This window comes from Tenrec ecaudatus, chromosome X (genome assembly GCF_050624435.1).
Source record: "Tenrec ecaudatus isolate mTenEca1 chromosome X, mTenEca1.hap1, whole genome shotgun sequence".
NCBI classification, from domain to species: Eukaryota; Metazoa; Chordata; class Mammalia; order Afrosoricida; family Tenrecidae; genus Tenrec; species Tenrec ecaudatus.
Window position 1 is genome coordinate 168,140,466 of NC_134548.1, and position 20,116 is coordinate 168,160,581.

At 46.1% G+C, this 20,116-nt stretch overlaps 1 protein-coding gene across 1 annotated transcript in view; it reads right to left on the reverse strand.

Moving 5' to 3' along the window:
- F8 (coagulation factor VIII) overlaps positions 1-20,116 on the reverse strand; it is a 127,622-nt gene that overhangs the window by 86,716 nt on the left and 20,790 nt on the right. The window contains exons 2-7 of the mRNA XM_075538595.1: positions 13,830-13,951; positions 10,046-10,168; positions 9,402-9,614; positions 5,182-5,250; positions 3,096-3,212; positions 556-777 (exon numbers count right to left, since the gene is read on the reverse strand). Coding sequence (XP_075394710.1) covers positions 556-777; positions 3,096-3,212; positions 5,182-5,250; positions 9,402-9,614; positions 10,046-10,168; positions 13,830-13,951 — 866 coding nt within the window. The remainder of the gene's footprint in view (positions 1-555; positions 778-3,095; positions 3,213-5,181; positions 5,251-9,401; positions 9,615-10,045; positions 10,169-13,829; positions 13,952-20,116) is intronic.

A 20,116-nucleotide genomic window follows, 5' to 3' on the forward strand; every position in this document is an offset into this window, starting at 1 on the left:
TAGCTCCCAGCAATGCACAAGCCGCCACACCACGACAAACTGACAAGTGGCCAGGCATTTCAGATGCGTACAAAAGCTGGACCATGAATCTGTGACCTATGATGCTGAGCTAGAATACTGAAAGTACCATGGAAAGCCAAAAGGACAAACAGATCTGTCTTGGGAGAAGTAGGGCAAAAAGCGCTCCTTAGAGGCAAGGATGGCGAGTCTTTGTACTTTGGACATGTGGTCAGGTGAAACCAGTCCCTGGAGAAGGACATCAGGCTTGGTAAGAGGGGTAGCAGAGAAGAGGAAAACCTTCAACAAGAAGGATGGACACAGTGGCTGCAACAATGAGCTCAAACATAAGAACAACTGTGAGGATGGCGCAGGGCCAGGCAGTTATTCATTTTGTTGGACATGGGATTGCTATGTGTTAGAACCAGCTCAGTAGCATCTAACAATCTCACAACAGCATGCAACTCCCTATGCTCTTGAACACAGTCTAATAAATTCCATTAAAAGGAAAGCTGTATAGTTACTACAATATCTACTTGTAAGAACCACAGATATTACCGTGTTTGTGGGAAGGGATGTGACAAAACAAGAGAAACTGTCCAAGGTCCATCAGGAGAGTCTGAGCAGTCAGGAAATGTATTGGTGAGATCTGCAAGGAGGCTTGTCGGTGGTTTCTCACAAGAAAGGTATGACCTTCCAGGAAAATGGAATGCACTTCAGGGGTACTGCCCATTCCAATCGCGTGCCAATAAACTGACTTCCGGTGGCATCCAGCCAGACCTGTCCGCGAGGGAGGAGTGAAGTAGCCGTAAGCACAATGGACGGACTTTGAATTAGAAACCACCTGCTAGTGCAAGATGAGCCAACGGGCCTGATAACTTTGAATGCACAGCTTGCTTCCAAGCAAACTTCCATGGCCGCTGGTTCCCTTCCTCTGCCCCTGGTGACCATTTATGCTGACAACACTCTTGCTTCAGACCTCTCCTCAGTCCCAGATGCCTGCAGCCAACCACCTGGACAGCCCCGCCGCCCGTCTGTGAGTAGCTCACACATCCATGTTTCCAGTAGAAGTGGTGAGGTCATCACGACTTCACCTCCTCCTCTCCCTGAGCTCTGTGTCTTGGTGACAGGCACCACTCTTCCCTCCAGGACGTGAGCGTTACCTGTGCCCTCTCATAGCCCATCCTTGGCAAGGCCATAGCTAGTCTCTACGGAGCACTTGCTTTGTATCAAGAACTGTCCAAAATGGTTTGCAAGTTTTAACACAGTCACTCCTCATAATAATTCTCTGAACATATAAACTATTATCATCCGTCTCCTATAGGAGAGGAAACTGGCACCCAGAAATGTTCATTAATTTGCTCACTATTTGAACCAAGGCGGCAATCTGCTTACACCTCAGACTGTTAGCTAGCTGGGGAAGCTGGCTTTGATTCTCCAGGCAGGTCCGACTCCTACATGTTCCCCCAGATCATGTCATTTTCCTTCAGTGAGAAGGTTCAGTTTGGAATGTTCCACGTATTATATTGATTTCTACTACTATTGGCCTCTCCATTATATGAGGGGCTTTAAGAAGTTCATGGAAAATTGAGTTAAAAGAATTTCCCATGAACTTCTTGAAGCCCCCTCATATAATGGAGAGACCAAAAGGCTACTGGGAAAATTCTATTATCTCTTAATTCAATTTCCCATGAACTTTTTTAAAGGTTCCAGAGACATTCATGTTTTAAAATAGATTCCTAAAAAGAAAAGGATTCTAAAATGTATGCCTAGTCAGCATTTAATTACTAGGAAAAATACAAAAAATAATTCAGACGAAAATATCTCTCTCCTCATTTCTTCGTTATTCCCCTGGGTTTCTGGATTGCTCATAATTAGTGCCTTTTGAGGCCTGCCATTTGGGGTTTTTTTTTTAAAGTATTTTCCCCTCAAAGAAGATTCATAGTTTGGTTCTGAAGTCTAGGTTGAAACTGAAATTTTCCTCAGATCTTTTAACCTCTCTATTGCAACCTGCTGCTCATTTCTTTGTCCAAGACTCGTTATTCTTGGTTTATGGTTTCATTTAGCTGGCTGAGCCTGTTAGGCAGATAGGCAGGGTTGCGATGTCCATTGACCCATTCCCAGAAAGCCAAGCACGAGAACAAAGGGCGATGCACTGCACATGCTCAGAGGCCTAGGTCCCCCCTACCCCCTGCGGTGGGCATGGGTGGGCGTTAAACCTGGATCGGCCCACCTGGGCCAGGTGAATTCAATCCAGCCAATGGGGTTGATCTGAGGTCATCCACCACGCCTCCCCCTGGAGTCCTTGAAAAGGCAGGAGCGAGGGGGAGGGAGGAGGAACTGGGGAGAGAACTTGAGAAAGACCTTGAAAGGTCTTTGGAGGAGAACTTGGGAGAGAGATCTTTGCGTGACGCTGCATGGTCGGGAGGAATCCTATGGGTGTCGCGTAAAACCTGAAACTTCTTCTAACTCTCATTAAACCCACTTGGATCACGAGCCAGGCTTCGGCGTGAATTCTTTCTGGTGCGGAGCCAAGGACCGAGGTGTAACTCTGTCCCCAGAGAGATCTTACAAGCCTTTTCCATATGGAGACTCATATCTTTGCCTTCTCAACATTCTCTTCTCCAATTTATTTGATTCCTTTTACAAACTTGTTTTAAACTGTACTCTCTATCTCTTTTCTTATTCTTTGACTATCCGGGAGATTTATTTTTGGATTCTATCTACCGTGTTCTGTTGAGCTTTGATTGGCCAGCCATCTGTCTAACTGTGCTCTTGTTCTGGTTGTTTCTTTTGCAGTCTCGTGATTGACTTAGGGCTGCAGTCACTTCTTGAATACTCAGGGGAAAAGTAAACTCGTTCTGGAATTATTTGATCTTTGCTTGTCTTTTCACATATCTTTACTGTTTCAAATTTCCCTTAAATGTCTAGTTACCCTGGGTCGCCGACTCACATTCCGTCGACAAAAGAGAAATCTGATTATGAGCTTTGTGCGCTGCTATATTAAGACTCCCAAAAGACCAGAATTCAGTGGGCTAAAAGAGCTCCGGCATTTATTTCGGAAGACCCTGAGGACTCTTGAGCGAGCGTGTACGTACCTGGTAAAGACCTGTTTACATAGCCATTAATTGTGTGTACTTTCGGCCAGGACTGAGTTGGTGCAGACTCTGCATCCAAGGCCCGGGATTCATCTGCCTTGGAGTGCCAACTTTTCCCTAAGGAGAAAGGAGGCAAGGAGAGAGCCAGGTAAGCAACCTTCACTTGACTGGTCCACCCTCACCCCTTCTCTTCCTCCTGTGGGGTGAAGAAAGCTCAGACCTTCGGGATTTGTTATCTTCAAAGTAGGCAGAGGATGGATCTTAACAAAATCAATGAGTGAGAGGACAAAGACAGTCATGAAAAGGCAGATCCTGCCCCCCACCCCAGCCCCCCACCCCAAATGGGTTTTTCTCCTTGTATTTGTCCGTAAGAATCCAGCGCTGCCCAGAGGTCAAAGCACTCAACTGCTAACTATAAGGTGAGCAGTTCAAACTCACCAACCACTTTGCAAGAAAAGGATCTCCAGCCTTGGAAACCCTATGGGCAGTGCCTCTCTATGGGGTCAGTATGGTTTGGAATTCACTTGACAGCAAGCCAAAACACGTTTGGCTTCTATGTGTTCCTAGCAGAGGTGGGCAGACGTGGTGATAAATGATAGCTGGGAGAAGGGAGCATCTTGGTTCATTTCAGCCAGGGTGATTTCATCCTCATCCTGAGATGTGGAACAGGAAGCAGACCGCCCTGGGAAAGAGTGCTGTATCTGCGGCTACATCTTCCAGTTTACCCGCGAGGCTCCCATGCGCCCCGGGAAAGTAATAAAAGCTAAAGAACTGGAGGCCTGAGCAGGAGACAACATCTCCAGGAAGGACTGGCCAGGGAATACTTTCAGCCTCTGACCAGAAGCCTTCAGCCGGAGGGAATTAATCAATCCTGCAAACAAGCACAGGCTTCCTGAGTACTGATAAGGGCGCCGCCTGTTTGTGCAGTCAGCTTGCTTAAGCAGCTAAGGAATTTGGAATTTCACAATTTCTCGTTCCATGCAGGGAAAGGCCATGGGGCTCACAAAGATAACTCTTACTAAAGTAAACCAGACACTGATGATGTGGTACAAGAACGCGTACGCAAAAAGTGCTGTGGGACTATATAAAGCCAGCGTCGATCCCAGGCTGATGCGCTCTGGGAGAGCAACTGCTAACCACAAGGTGGGCAATTCAAAGCCCTCCAGCCTCTGCCCAGGGAAAACATGACCGCCTCCAAACCCTGCTCTCAGAGTCAACGAGGCTGGGGGTGGGAGGTGGCGGGAATTCATCTGGTGGAAACAGGGAGAAAGGTTTTCCAGGAAGAACGCATAGCACCAGCCAAGTTCTGGGCGAAAGAAAAGCTCTAGCTGGAAGGTGGAAGAGTACGTAGGGGTGACATCATACACCACTGTGCCAAGGCTTTTACACCGGAAGTCTGGACCACCCGAGTGACCTGCTTCTTCTAGCTGCTTTCATAATAATGGGGTGTCAGGGACAGAAAGAATGAAAATCCAGGAGAAGGAAAACCGAGTCCCTCGACTAAGGAGGGGACTGTTAGGAGTAAACCCAAACGAAAGCAGACCCCACTGCCTGCAGGTTGACTGCGACTCATGGTAACCCCGAGGGGTAGCGTCGAATCGCTCTTGCGGGTTCTCAAGACTGGAAGTCTTTATGAGAACAGAAAGACCTAGCTTGCTCCTTGTGCACGAGGAGAAAAGATTAGGATGTTGTTGATGACAATGATGACGATATTAGAAGCCAGAAGTACTAACACTCACTCATTCTTCACAACGATCCTATGAGAAAGGCACTACAATTGTCTCAAATTCAGATGAGGAAACTGAGGCACGCAGACAGTAAGCAACTTGCAAAAGTCAAATGCTGATTAAGAGGCGAAGATAAGGGAAGCTATTTAATTTAATTTAATGATGAGTCAGAGGCCAGCCTGTTCCTCAACTTTTCTGTTCTTTCTTCATGGCTGCAAAGGGAATTTGGCCTGCTTTTCCCCCTTGAAACGAAGTTTCCTTCTTCCTTCCTCACCTCTTCTCGTCCATAACATCCCATTGTCGCAAATATTAGCTAATGTTTTTCCAGGATCTCAAAATTCAAATGGAAACTCACTAACCTTCATCAAATACAGCAAAAAGTAGTATGAATTCGTGGAAGGTCTGTGTACTTTCCTTGGCCAGACTCCCTAAAAAAGAAGGAAAGGGATTTATCTACTCAATAATGCGATTATAGGAAACTGCCACAAGGGGGCGATTTTACTCCATTGCTGGTTGGAGAGGCAGTCCCAACTTTTCCTTTGGTGTCTATTCCAGTGCTTCTAAAACTATCTGGACTAAGTTCCTGTATTTGGAGGTCTTTGAAGATCAATACATTACTGAAATATAACAAAAGAAAACTGCTATAAATAGTCAAAGGACAGAAAATTCAAGCCCCTGAATTCCCATTTCATGCGTGGCCATGCACTGTGAAGGAGACATTGATAGTCTTTTCCATCAAAATTGAATGAGGACATTTAAGGGAATTTGTGCTAAATTAGACTCCCTCCCCACCCGCATAACTGTCTGCCAGCAATTCCTACTCGTTTTCCTGATAAACTCCTCAGCAGGGGAGCTATCAGGAAGGTAGGGGCAGGGAAATGGTTTACAAAGAATTCCAGTGTCATTAGCTAAGATACTTGGGAATTTAAATTCATCAGCATAGAACTGGAGGAAATTGGCAAACTGATCCTGATCACCCACCAAGTGGGCAAGGTAGGAGACAAACGGACGCCTCTCTCTCAGGAGCGTTCCTGTGGGACAAGCCTCGCTGGATTGTTGGGTGATGGCCCACAGAAGGTGGCGGGGACCCTCCTCTGGGCAAACATTGCTGGAGCCACCATGCCCTCCAGCTGGCACCAGTGACCAGCTTCCAAAACCACACAAGGCTCCTGGGTCTTACTGTGGCCCAAACTAGCTCTCCAAGGGGCAAAGCTCTCCAGTGGGATAGGAGGCGCTAGCTGACACAGCTGGAAGGGGCACTTCGGCGAACCCCGCGTGCGTAATCATCACAGCTTTGACGCCATTGGGGGCCTTGGAAAGAGCAGAATATTTGTATTTCGAAACACAAGAAGGCCCATGGTGGACATGGGCCCGAAACTTGGAGGCCACCTGCTCACTCTCCATGCCTGTCACGGGGTTGTTGATAAACACAAGTGATAGATTTGTGTTGTGTGTGTGTGTGTGTGTTTCTTTTTCTTTTCTTTTTTTAATTAAATAAGGTTGCATAGAGAAGAGGTATAGCTGTAGCCCAGGTGGGGACGGAGCATGGTAGTGGGACAGGAGGAAAGTCAAGGGAGATGGAGGAAGGAGCTGGGAGTCAAGGGGCATTTATGGACGTCTAGACAAAAACATGTACATGCAAACATATATATGAGGATGGGGAAATAGATCTAAGTGTCTACATTTATAGGTTTAGTATTAAGGTGGCGGAAGGACCTTGGGCCTCTACTCAAGCACTCCCTCAATGCATGAATACTTTCTTTTATTAAATTGGCACTCTACGATGCTCACCCTTCCGACACAACTGCTGAAGCCAAAGCGGGTGAACAAGTAAATGTGGTGAAGAAAGCTGATGGTGCCCGGCTATCAAAAGAGATAGTGTCTGGGGTCTTAAAGGCTTGAAGGTGAACAAGCAGCCATCTAGCTCAGAAGCAAAAAAGCCCACATGGAAGAAGCACATCAGCCGTTGCGATCACGAGGTGCCAAAGGGACCAGGTATAAGACATGCAAGAAAAAAAAGATATATATACGTGTGTGTGTATATATATGTATGTACATATATACCATATTGAATGAAGGGGAAAGAGCAGAGTGGAGACCCAAGGCTCAAGTGTTGGCCACTGGAGATCTTTTCTTTTTTTAATTAAATACTTTTATTGGGGGCTCTTACATCTCTTATCACAATCCATACATTCATCCATTGTGTCAAGCACATTTGCTGCCATCATTTTCAAAGCATTTTTTTCTACTTGAGCCCTTCATATCAGCTCCTCATTTTCCCCTCCCTCCCCCACCCTTCCTCCCTCATGAACTTGATAAGTTATAGAGTATTCTTTTCACATCTTACATCGTCCTCTGTCACCCTTCACCCATTTTCCCGTTGTTCGTCCCCCCAGGAGGGGGAGGTTGATCCTTGTGATGGATTCCCTCTTTCTCCCCCCACCCTCCGCTAATCCTCCTGGTATCTCTACTCTCCTTGTTGGCCCTGAGGGGTTTATCTATCCTGGGTTCCCTGTGTTTCCGGCTCTTCTCTGTAGCAGTTTGCATGTTCTGGTCTAATCTGATTTGTAAGGTAGAATTGAGGTCACAAGAGTGGGGGGAAGGAAGCACCCAAGAACTAGAGGAAAGTTGTGTGCTTCATCGGTGCTATGCTGTACCCTGACTGGCTCGTCTCTTCCCTGTGACCCTTCTGTGAGGAGACGTCCAATGTCTACGGATGGGCTTTGGGTAAGCGATGGATTTTTATAAAGTCCAATGTATCTGTTTTAATGGATTGTGTTTTGGGGTCTTCTCAAAATCATTCTCCCTCATCACAAGTCTTGAAATATTAACTCAACATAGATTCCAATGCAAATGTAAAACAACTGGTAGGGAGTGACCAAGAGCAAGGTAACTGAGAGGAATTACTGAAACCAGAATGAAGGCTAAACATGGTAGTGGGACGGGAGGAAAGCGAAAGGAAATAGAGGAAAGGAGTAGGAGGCAAAGTGCATACAGAGAAGCCTAAATACAGACATGTACATATGTAAATATATTTATGATTATGGGGGCAATAGACTTATATGCATATATTTATAGGTTCAGTAGTAGGGTAGCAGATGGACATTGGACCTCCTCATGCATAATCCCCCAATATAATAGCACCTCGTCCTGCTACACGGTCACTGCATGATACCCACCTTCCCAACATGATCACTGAAGCCAGATGTGTGTGTAAGCAAACATGGTGAAGAAAGCTGATGGTGCCCGGCTATCAAAAAGAGATAGCGTCTGGGGTCTTAAAGGCTTGAAGGCAAACAAGCAGCCATCTAGCTCAGAAGCAACAAAGCCCACAGAGAAGAAGCACACGGCCTAAGCGAATACAAGGTGTTGAATGGACCATGTAGCAGACACCAAGGAACAAAAACAATCGTTGTGTGATCACCTTCCTCACATAATCGCTGAAGACGAAAGTGTGCATAAGCAAGTGTGGTGAAGAAGGCTGATGGTGTCCGGCTACTGATAGATATCGCGTCTGGGGACTTAAAGGCTTCAAAGCAAACAAGCGACCATCTAGCCCAGAAGCAACCAAGCCCACATGGAAGCAGCACACCAACATAGGTGATCGTGAAGGGCAGAGGAGACCAGGTCTCAAACAACAAAGGCGGGGAGGTGGTGAGAATCATATCACCGTGAATGAGGGGGAGTGAGTGATGGGGACCCAATACCCATCTGTAGACAGCTGGACATCCCTTCCAGAGGGGTAGTGGGGAGGAGATGAGTCACTCAGTGTTCAGTGTAGCAACAATGAAACTCAAAACCCTCCTCTGGTTCCTGAACGCTTCCTCCCCTCCCAATTATCATGACCCCAATTCTACCTTGCGGACCTGGTTATACCAGAGGATGTACAGCGGTGCAGTAGGGATCTGGAAACAGGGAATCTAGGACAGACGAACCCCTCAACCCCCGCGGTAGGAGTGGCGACAACAGGAGGGAAGGGTGTGTAGAAAGGGAGAACCGATCTTGGAGATCTATGTGTAACCTCCTCTCTGGGAGAGGGGCAATGGGGAGGTGGGTGAGGGGAGACACCGGGGAGTATAAGATAAGATATAATAATTATAAACTATCAAGGAACCAGGGGGAAGGGGATTGGGGAGGGAAGGGGAGGGGGAAAAAAGGAAACCGAGCTGATTCCAGGAACCCAAGTGGAAGGTGAATTATGAGAATGACGAGTGCAACGAATGTATAAGGGTGCTTTGCTCAATTGATGTACGGATTGTGATAAGAGCTTTATGAGCCCCAATAAAAAGATTTATTAATTAAAAGAAAAGAAAATGTAAAACAACAGAGAACTGGGAAGTGTGAGGTGTAAAAGAGGAGAAAATCTTTGAAACCTGGGCCTGGGTCAAGGCCCACTGGTGCGTGTGGGCGTTCACCTGTGCTGCTAATCGCTTTGTGGCATCTGCCCCTCTCTTCATCCAAGACAAGATGCTAAATAAAGCTCCTTCAGATTAAAAATACTAGTGCTCTCTTACCAACTCCCCAGCTGTTTGTCCTTTGCAGTTGAGTTCATCTTAATGCTACCCTTTCTTGCACTTACCTTGTCTACATACCAGCAGGGCCCCAATGAGCCCTGAATTCACATCTTTCACCAGGTCCACATGAGAAAGATATGAGTAGGTGAGACAAGGGGGGTCAGAAGCCATTGGACCATTCTCCTTGAGGACCTGCCAGATGTAGGTGTGGCTCTCCCCGGGAATGACTTGACCATCTTCTTTCTCCTTTGGGCTGGTCTTATCATCGTATTCAACTCCTAAAGCAAGAAAGATAAAAGTGTCCTTTCTGGGTGTGGTTGACTCAAGGGAACACATAAAGCTTATTTTCAATAATGGACTTGATGGACGTGGAGCGAGCTAGCTTCTTACTGAGATCTCCAGATCTTGTTGACCAATCAATGCCTTGTTTCCATTCGAGCTCAAGTCGATTCAACTCAGTAAACACATAGTGACTATGGATTTTGTCTCAAGCATTGCACTAGATGATGGTGAGGGCCAGGGAGGGGTAAGGGAGAGAACCTGGGGTGTCTGTGCTGATGGCGGTTCACTTTGTCAGCATGAAAAGCCTACCTGGCAAGAAAACCAAGAGAAAGGAGAGCATACAAAATCCAAAGTGTGGCACCCTCGCAGAGCACACGTGGTTCATGCTTACCTCCCCAGACTGACCACAAGAGGGCACTGCACTCACCTTCGGAAGCTTTCCAGTAGGATATGCCAACAGCATGAAGGCTGACGGGATGAGAAGCCATATTTTTAAGTGTAATTATTACTGTATCATAAACTTCAGTCCGAATGGTAGGACCCAAAAGACCTACAAAAATGAGGAAACAGCGACTGAACACTTTCTGGATCGCATAGAAACGCTGTCAGATAGTTTGAATAGCCACAGAACGGTGTCACACGGCACTCAGAATAAGACTGAGGAAGAACCAGGGCGCACAGCCTGGTTTACAATTGGCTTGTTCAATCTGTTTGCCGAGCAAATCTTCAGAGAAGCTGGATTCTATGGAGAAGAATGTGGCATCCGGATTGGAGAAGGGCTTATTAACAACCTGTGATATGCAGGTGACACAACCTTGCTTGCTGAACGTGAGGAGGACTGGAAGCATGTGCTGATGACATGAAGGACTGCAGCCTTCAGCGTGGATTACAACTCAATGTAGAGAAGGTCAACCTCCTCCCAATTGGACCAATAGGGAACATCATGATCAATGGAGAAAAGCTTGAAGTTGTGAAGAATCTTGTCTTGCTGTGGTCCACAATCAATGCTTATGGAAGCAACAGTCAAATGATGAAATGATGTATTGCGTTAGGTAAGTCTGCTCTACAACACCTCTTTAGAGTACTGAAAAGTAAAGCCATTACTAAGGTGTGCCTGCCCCAAGTCATGGAATCTTTCACTGCCTTATATATATTGAGTAAGGGATTCCAGAGAAGAATCGATGCATTTGAATTGTGGTGTTGGTGAAGAATATTGAAAGTACCATGCAGTGCCAAAGAACAAACAAATCTGTCTGAGAAGAAGTCCAGCCAGAATGCTCCTTAGAAAAGAGGATGGCAGACCAGTGTTTTGGAGATCAGTCCCTGGAAACCCTTGACTAGATGGATTGCCATGGTGGCTTTTGGGATGGGCTCGAACATAAGAACAATCGTGAGGATGGCACAGGGCCGAGCAGTGTTCTGTTCTGTTGTGCATAGAATCAGTCTGAGTCAGAACCGACTTGGAAGTACCTAATAACAATAACAGAGTGGTGGAGTCTATTGAATTTCTCCACAAATATATTTGTGTGTTGCAAATCCTACCCTGTGATTATAATGGCATTCCGCAACAGGTTATTTCTGTTGTGTTAATGAATCAGGACTTGTGTGGCGTCCTCTTGAGTCGATCTCTGTAAAAAAACTTTCCCTTGTGAATTGGGCAGGTTTGCAGAGCAGGTAACGGTCTTCCGTTCACCACTTCGCACGCATCCTGGTGCAGCTCATCCATGGCGAGCCCCTTGATGCAGCCTGGCTTTGCCCACTTCCTCGCGGTGTCTCCGTTTTCCATGCCTTGTTCCGTCCCAACCCTCTGACCTTTGTCCATGAGGACATGCTCCCTTTCTGATCTCAAGTGGCTAATTGTCACAAGGTGTGTACCTCTCTAGTATTAGTGCGCCCCCCCCCCTCAGACTCACCTGCTTAGAAACGGAGCTTGGAAGGGGAGTTCCATTTCAGACCTGAAAGGCCACAACCTTGGGAGTTCCACCAGCCTCGGGCTGCTCAGCAAACCTAATCATTTTTAGGACTCTGAGTTCTAGTCCACATTTCACTTCTGCTCTCTCCAGGACCTTCGAATGTGATCCCTTCCAGAGCGGTTGATAGTGGTAGCCAGGCCCCATCGAGGTCTTTTGGTCGCAAGGGCATGGAATGATTGTAGGTTGGTGTGTTCTCCAGCACTCACCACCTGCCTCCCGGTGAGTGGGATAGTGAATAGGATGGTGTGTGTCCAGTCCTCTGCTCCCTGTTTGTGGAGCTCAGTTGAGGGAAGGCTTATCTAATGTTGGCCCCAATCTATCAGTGACTCTCCTCCCGGGAGTGTGGCTGCAGGAGGTACAGTTTTGGGACAGCATTATGGTCTATTATTGAGTGGCACAAGAAAAATTGACTCAAAACAAAAATAAGCAATAGGGAAAAAGAAGGGAAGAAAGCAGAGAAAGAAAGAATAAAAATAAAGAAGAAAGAGAGAGGGGATAAAGCTAAAGCAAGAGCAGGACCCAGAGAGGAGAAAAGTGTTGGGGAACAGGGTATCCAGTATATCCTGTTAGCGCCCCTTGTCATCAAGGAGCGCACAGGATGGGAACGGGGTGGGGGAGCAGGTGGGATGTCCAATCCTGCCAACTTAGTTGTTGTGTCAGGGTAGATGATCTGAAAGTAGTTTGTATTGGCTTAGAGGGTGAGTGAGGTCCGGTGCTTATTCCCAGAAGAAACGCCCCCTGGGCCTGGGGGACAGCTGAAGGAGGATGACTGGTGCAGAAGGAGTTCTCGCCTACTCAGGGGTGGCGAGGGACTGGCACTGTATGTTCTGCTAGTTCACTTGGAGGCAGGGTTCATGTGCCTCCAGGCAGGACAGAGACACACCGGGAGCCCAGGACAAGAGGGCAAGGCTCTGACTTCAGGCAGAGCATGAGCTACGCGGCTGGGGGGTGGGGGTGAGATGGAGGGAGGGCTGTCACTGTGTCACTAGATGATGGGTGGACATGGGACCTTGCTGCTCCTCTGGTCACCAGAAGGGTATGGGGCAGGAGGGAGGATCCCACCTTTCTTATTGACAGGCACTGCTATGTTTTCATGTATCTGGGCCGCTGTCTTCCATCAAATGCTGTTTGCACAATTTCAAGAGAGTCATGCCTCATCAAGCCAGCTAGCAATCTACCCATCTATCTGTCTCCTCTCTTGCACTTTTGTTCTGCTTCTTCTTCTTCTAGTCTCTATTCAATCCACTTCTCTATCCTTTCCTCTGCAGTTCAGGGTCCCAGGATGATCATCCATGCCTGCTTCATCCAGTCTCGCATATCTTTGTTGTAGAGAGGGTGTGCAGCATGTCTGCTTAGTCTGTCAGTTGACTGGAAGCAGAGCCCATCTCTTCTGACGTAGAAAAGACATTAAACAAGCAAGCAAGGCAGCAAAGATAGAAGATGAATGCCAATCCACACAGAGGTTGCCCAGAATCCGAAACTCAGAAGAGAGAAGCGCCTTCCTCCAGAGCTGACAGAGAAAGAAACGCCCCTCCCAGCGCCCCAGAACTGGCGCCCTGAATCCAGCTTTCCAAATCACGACAGGATAAAACTTGTTTGTTAAAGCCATCCATGTGATATTTCTACTGCAGCAGCACTTGAGAATCCAAACAAAGATAAATCAGACAGATTGGGGAGACCACTTTCAAGAGACATTGAGTAAACAATAAAATTTAAGAATGTAATAAATATGACATAAAATAGGTGTGTGCTAGAAAATGATGAGGCAGTCGGCAGGGAATACTTTCAATACAGTGGTCAAGAAGAGCCTCCCGGATGAGCTGGCATTTGACCAGCGATATGGCTATTGAAAAAGGAACAACGCTTGCAGAGGCAGATAAAACAAATGGAAATTCCTAAAGCAGGCACAGGTCTGGCACGGTTGAGTAACATATGGCAGAAGCAGGGGAATAATATAAAACCAGGTCAAGGAGATAGGCAAGGAATAATCTATGTAGGACTTCATAGACCACAGAAATTTGGCTGAACTTAGATTTTATAAAACATAAACCGATTTGTTCCTTGCACAGCAGAGAAAAGACTGGAAAGGAAAGGAGGGTGTGGCTCTTCCATCAGGCGTCCCCTCTGGCATTTTTCCTAGCAGCTGTCTTCTCAAACGAGAGCCCAAGCTTGGAGAATATGTGCTAGAAGACAAGCTACACCATTTCAAAAGTAAATAGTCAGGGCGGTCCTCATTACCCATCCACGGTGGTCTGGGCTTGGCAGTGCTGAAAAGGTGATCTGTGAACTCCACAAACACGGTCTTCTTGAACAGGGCTGAAGTGTTGAATGGGAAAGGGCTCGGCTCTCGATGAAGCAATCTGTGTAAATAAATGAAAAGTTTGTTCATTTAGTTGGACCTTTCTTTGACCCTACAGAGACCATATTTTGCCAAAGTCACAGCCACAGGTTAGGACTTCTATATATCTTTTTGAGAATTACCACCCTAACATTCTAAACTAGAAGACTGTTTTCACAAGTCAGCTGATAACTCAGGAACCATACGTTAAGAAACATCATCAAACCAATGACCATGCAGCGCATCAACCCGAATAGCCTTTGCCAAAGAAACAACCACAGAATTTTACCCAATTATCTTGTTTGCAAGTGGTGTGTGTACCGAAAACCATACTTCCTCTCTTAGGAATACTGGGAATACCACTGGAAGAAAATGCCTTCCAATGAGGACTATGTCTATTAAGAAACTTTGTAAATATTCTCAAAATATTTTTCTTTGCCTTGGTTATCAAAACTTTTTTATGTGAAAGCTGGTTCCCAACTTTTGCCTTACTCTGAGCTGACAAAGCTAGGATTTGGGGAATCCAGGTATGACATCTAGGCCAGAGTTCTTACCTATATCCTAAATACAGGAAGAAGTAAAAAAAGTATTGCTACAAAAGTGTAGAAATCTGCATTAAAGTAAAAGATTAGAATGTGAAGCTCCTGTTTCTCTACGTAGCCTACATCTAGGTTTACACACTTCTGAAAGGGGCGTTTCCTTATCTTCAATGAATTCTGGGCTCTTAAATTTATACTACATCAACGCAGCAGCTTTAGGGACTCAGATTATATTTCTCTCAAATCCTCTTAGAGTTTGGGGAGCAAAAGGAAGTCTGAAAAGGCAAGAGCAGGGTTTGCCAGCAAAATTCCCCTAGGACAGCCCTTGCTGTCCTCAAAGGTGCATTACCAAGATCGGGGAACCAAGCTTAGGTGCACTTTTAACTGGTCATTTTCCCATCGATGCAGCTTCCAAATTTCTTAAAACTTCTTCCCAACAAGCCTAATAACCCCCGTGACTATCCAGTGGCCTTCCGAAATATCGCTCAAGATGACCCCTCTGGATCCTATTGGCAAATCCAAGACTATAATTTGTTTCATAAAATCACCTTCATTAGTTTCCAAATTGATTAAAAGACTGAGGGAAAGATCAGCTCTTCAGAGGAAGGGGGAGGAGGAGAGTGTGGAGCACAACCTGGCCCACCAGGCCGTGAGGATGATGTTCCTGACTAGAGCAGCCAGTCCACAGAGAGAACAACATGGCTGGCCCCACTATGAGACATGACGTCCCTCAGTGACCCATGGCCCTGCACGTGACAGCACCGGAGACACAGTGTGGGAATTGCACCTGACCTGATCCCGCCACACCGAGGCAAAGCACTGGGGGAGTGCAGCGGAACAGCAAGGGAATGGAGCGGCAAGGTCCCCAGGGAATGCTGAAAGTGGACTTTGGGGCCAGGGCGTGGTGCCCCAACAGACTGGACTGGAAAACGCTCCTAAGGGCCAACAAATGATCCTTGAACTAAGTACAAGCTTTTCTTTCTTGACGTGTTTTGTTTTGTTCTTTGTCAGTGGTTTGTTTTTGTTGTTTTGTTGTCTGGTTGTATACTGTTGCTTTGTTTTCCTCTGTCTTGTTTTCGTGCATGTTATTGTCTCCACAGGTCTGTCTGAATAGGACAGACTGGATGAACTATCTGGAGGAAAAACAACGGGACCGACAGTTCCGGGGGGACTTGGGATAGGGGGAGGTGGGGGGGTAAGGAAGTGGTGTTAACAAACACAGGGACAAGGGAACAACATGGGACCCAAAATGGTAGTGAGGGGGGAGTGGCAGGCCTGGTAGGGAATGATCAAGGGTAAGATTACGTAAAGAGGTATAGCTGTAACCCAGGTGGGGACGGAGCATGGTAGTAGGGCAGGAGGAAAGTCAAGGGAGATGGAGGAAAGAGCTAGGAGTAAAAGGGCATTTATAGAGGTCTAGACAAAGACACGTACATGCAAATATATATACGAGGATGGGGAAATAGATCGATGTGTCTATATTTATAGGTTTAGTATTAAGGTGGTGGAAGGACCTTGGGCCTCTACTCAAGCACTCCCTCAATGCATGAATACTTTCTTTTATTAAATTGGCACTCTACGATGCTCACCCTTCCGACACAACTGCTGAAGCCAAAGCGGGTGAACAAGTAAATGTGGTAAAGAAAGCTGATCGTGCCCAGCTATCCAAAGAGATAGTGTCTGGGGTCTTAAAGGCTTGAAGATAAACAAGCGGCCATCTAGCTCAGAAGCAACAAAGCCCACATGGAAGAACACACCAGCCTGTGTGATCACGTGGTCCTGAAGGGATCAGTTATCAGGCATCAAAGAACAAAAAATCATTATCATTGGCGGCACACCTCCATGATACCATAGCCGAAGACAAACGGGTGCATAAGCAAATGTGGTGAAGAAAGCTGATGGTGCCCGGCTATCAAAAGAGATAGCGTCTGGGGTCTTAAAGGCTTGAAGGTGAACAAGCAGCCATCTAGCTCAGAAGCAACAAAGCCCACATGGAAGAAGCACACCAGCCTGTGGGATCACGAGGTGCCAAAGGGACCAGGTATAAGGCATCATGCAAATATATATATATATATATATATATATATATATATATATATATATATATATATATATATACCATAGTGAATGAAGGGGGAAGTGCAGAGTGGAGACCCAAAGTCCATTTGTCGGCCACTGGAGATTCCCTCACTGAGGGGTTTAGGAGAGGAGATGGGTCAGTCAGGGTGAGATATAGTACCGATGAAGACCACAGCTTTCCCCCAGATTCTGAATGCTTCCTCCCCCCAACTACTATGATCCAAATTCTGCCTTCCAGGACTGGATAGGGCAGAGGTTGTACACTGGTGCATAGGGGAGCTGGAGGCACAGGGAATCCAGGGTGGATGATACCTTCAGGACCAGGGGTGTGAGGGGCGATACTGGGAGAGTAGTGGGTGAGTGGGTTGGAAAGGGGGAACCGATTACAAGGATCCACATGTGACCTCCTCTCTGGGAGACGGACGGCAGAGAAGGAGGGAAAGGGAGACTCTGGATAGGGCAAGATATGACAAAATAACAATCTATAAATTATCAAGAGCTCATGAGGGAGGGGGGCGTGGGGAGGGAGGGGGAAAAAAAGAGGACCTGATGCAAAGGGCTTAAGTGGAGAGCAAATGCTTTGAAAATGATTAGGGCAAAGAATATATGGATGTGCTTTGTACAATTGATGTATGTATATGTATGGATTGTGATAAGAGTTGTATGAGCCCCTAATAAAATGTAAAAAAAAAAAAAAAAAGAAAGAAAGATCAGCTCTTTGAATGAGTTGACCTTTGTGCAAATTTTTTTTCAGTATCCCCCTTTTTTTAATGTGTTCTAACGAGATGTGTTGGGTTGCTAACCACAAACAAGATCAGCAGTTTAAAATCACCAGCGGCTCCATGGGGAAAAGATGAAACTGTGTACTTCCATAAAGAATTACCGTCTTGTGCGAGAGGGGGGCGAGGGGGCAGGGAGGTGGTGCTGATCAAGTAAGGGACAGGGGAGCAATAAGTGATCCAAAACCAGTAGCAAGTAGGGTGTGAGTGGCCTGGTAGGGAGTCAGCAAGGACAAGGTAACTGAGAGAAATTACTGAAACCCAAATGAAGGCTGAGCATGATAGTGGGAGCAAGAGGAAAGCAAAAGGAAATAGAGGAAAGAACTAGGTGACAAATGGTATTTATAGAGGTCCAAAGACTGGAATGTACATATGTAAATATATTTATATGAGTGTGGGGAAACAGATCTATGTGCATATATTTATAGGTTAAGTACTAAGGCAGCAGATGGACATTGGGCCTCCACTCAAGCATTTACTCAATGCAAGAACACTTTGTTCGAATAAATTGGCATTCCATGATGCACACCTTCCCGACACAATTGCTGAAGAAAAATGTGTGCATAAGCAAATGTGGTGAAGAAAGCTGACAGTGCTCAGCTACCAAAAGATATAGTATCTGGAGTCTTAAAGGCGTGAAGATAAACAAGAGGTCATCTAGCTGAGAAGCATCAAAGCCCACATGGAAGAAGCACACCAGCTGGCTGAACATGAGGTGTAGAAGAGACCAGTTGTCAGACTTCAAAGAGCTAAAAACCATATCAGTGGGTGCTCACCTTCCTGACACAACCAGTGAAGACAAACGTGTGCATAAGCAAATGTGGTAAAGAAAGCTAATGGTGCCTGGCTATCAAAAGACATAGCGTCTAGGGTCTTAAAAGCTTGAAGATAAATAAGTGGCCATCTAGCTGAGAAGCATCGAAGCCCACAAGGAAGAAGCAAACGAGCCTTCCTGACCACAAGGTGCAGAAGGGACCAGTTATCAGACATCAAAGAGCTAAAAACCATATCGGTGGGTGCCCACCTCCCTGATATGATCAATGAAGCCAAACGTGTGCATAAGCAAATGTGGTGAAGAAAGCTGATGGTACAGGCTAGCAAAAGATATAGCGTCTGGGGTCTTAAAGGCTCGAAGATAAACAAGTGCCCATATAGCTCAGAAGCAACAAAGCCCACATGGAAGAAACACACCACCTGTGTGAACATGAGGTGTTGAAGGGATCAGGTATCAAGCATCAAGGAACATAAAATCATATCATTGAAAATGAGGGTAAGTGCAGAGTGGAGACTCAAAGACCAAGGGTAGCCAACCAGACACCCTTGCTGAGGGGTTGTGGGAAGAAGATGAACTAGACGGGGTGCAGGGTAGCAACGATGAAATATTTAGCTTTCCTCTAGTTCTTGAATGCTTCCTCCCCCCGCCGCCACATTATCATGGTCCCAATACTACCTTGCAAATCTGGCTACACCAGAGGATGTACACTGGTACAGATAGGAACTGGAAACACAGGGAATCCAGGACAGATGACTCCTACAGAACCAGTGATGAGAGTGGCGATGCCTGAAGGGTGGAGAGAATGTGGGGTAGAAAGCGGGAACAGATTACAGGAATGTACATATAGTCTCCTCTCTGGGGAAGGGACAGCAGAGAAGAGGGCAGTGAGAGACATCAGACAGTGTAATATATGACAAAACAATAATAATATATGAATGATGAAGGGTTCACGGGGTGGGGGGAGTGGGGAGGGAGGGGGGAAATGAGGAGCCGATATTAAGGGCTCAAGTAGAAGGCAAATGTTTTGAGAATGATGATGGCAACAAATGTACATATGTTCTTGACACAATGGATGTATATATGGATTGTGATAAGAATTGTACGAGCCCCCAATAAAATGATTAAAAAGAATTACCATCTTGGAAACTCACAGAGGCAGTTCGACCCTGTCATACAGGGTCACTATGAGTTGGCCTTGACTCAATGGCGGTGAGTTTGGTTTGGCGTTTGGGTAATGAGACGAAGATAAGTGTTTTAAAGAACTTGTCTACAGCCATCCACTGATCTCAGAGACATGTTTAAACTTTATGTTTCATACATGTATGAACTGGAACCTCAGTAGCAATACCTTTTGACTTACCCTTGATCTACGCTGCTTTGCTCTACCCTGTGTCTTCTCTGAACCTGTGCATTTCTTGTATGCGAAATAAAAGACAATAAGGCTTATCGATGTTATGCAGGTCATTCAAGCAGAGGTAAACTTTAATATCCAAGGTTTGGTGCAAATGAGAAGGAATTTTATACTTGAGGAAATGAGTGCACAACATGCGTGTAAGGCTGAGTATGGAAAGTTCTTTGTATTTTCATTGGAAACTTTTCATCATTTGGGTGTTGTGTCTAACTGATAACACATATCAGGATTGAACACTTGTTACATTGACTTTGTCTTTAGTGACAATAGAAGATCCCAGGAGTTGGGGCGGAGGCCATCCTTCCCTTTCCTCATGGGGGAAGCATTGAGGAGAAATAGGAAAGCCCCTGGAAGGCTCAGCACCTGAGCAAGCAAAGTCAAGGTCAGCTGAATTTGGCCTAGAAGTCACAAGGAAATGTCTTAAGAGAAGGCGGGCAAGGGGAGGGCTGGATCAAGGCTACAGACCAAATCCAGGATCAGTATAGGGATGTTGAGGGAAGGCACTGAGGGAAAGGTGCCCTACACTATAGGCAACAAATGATAGAAAAGGATGCACTGAAAAACAACAACAAATTCAGCAGTTGAAAACAACAGTCCCCGAATA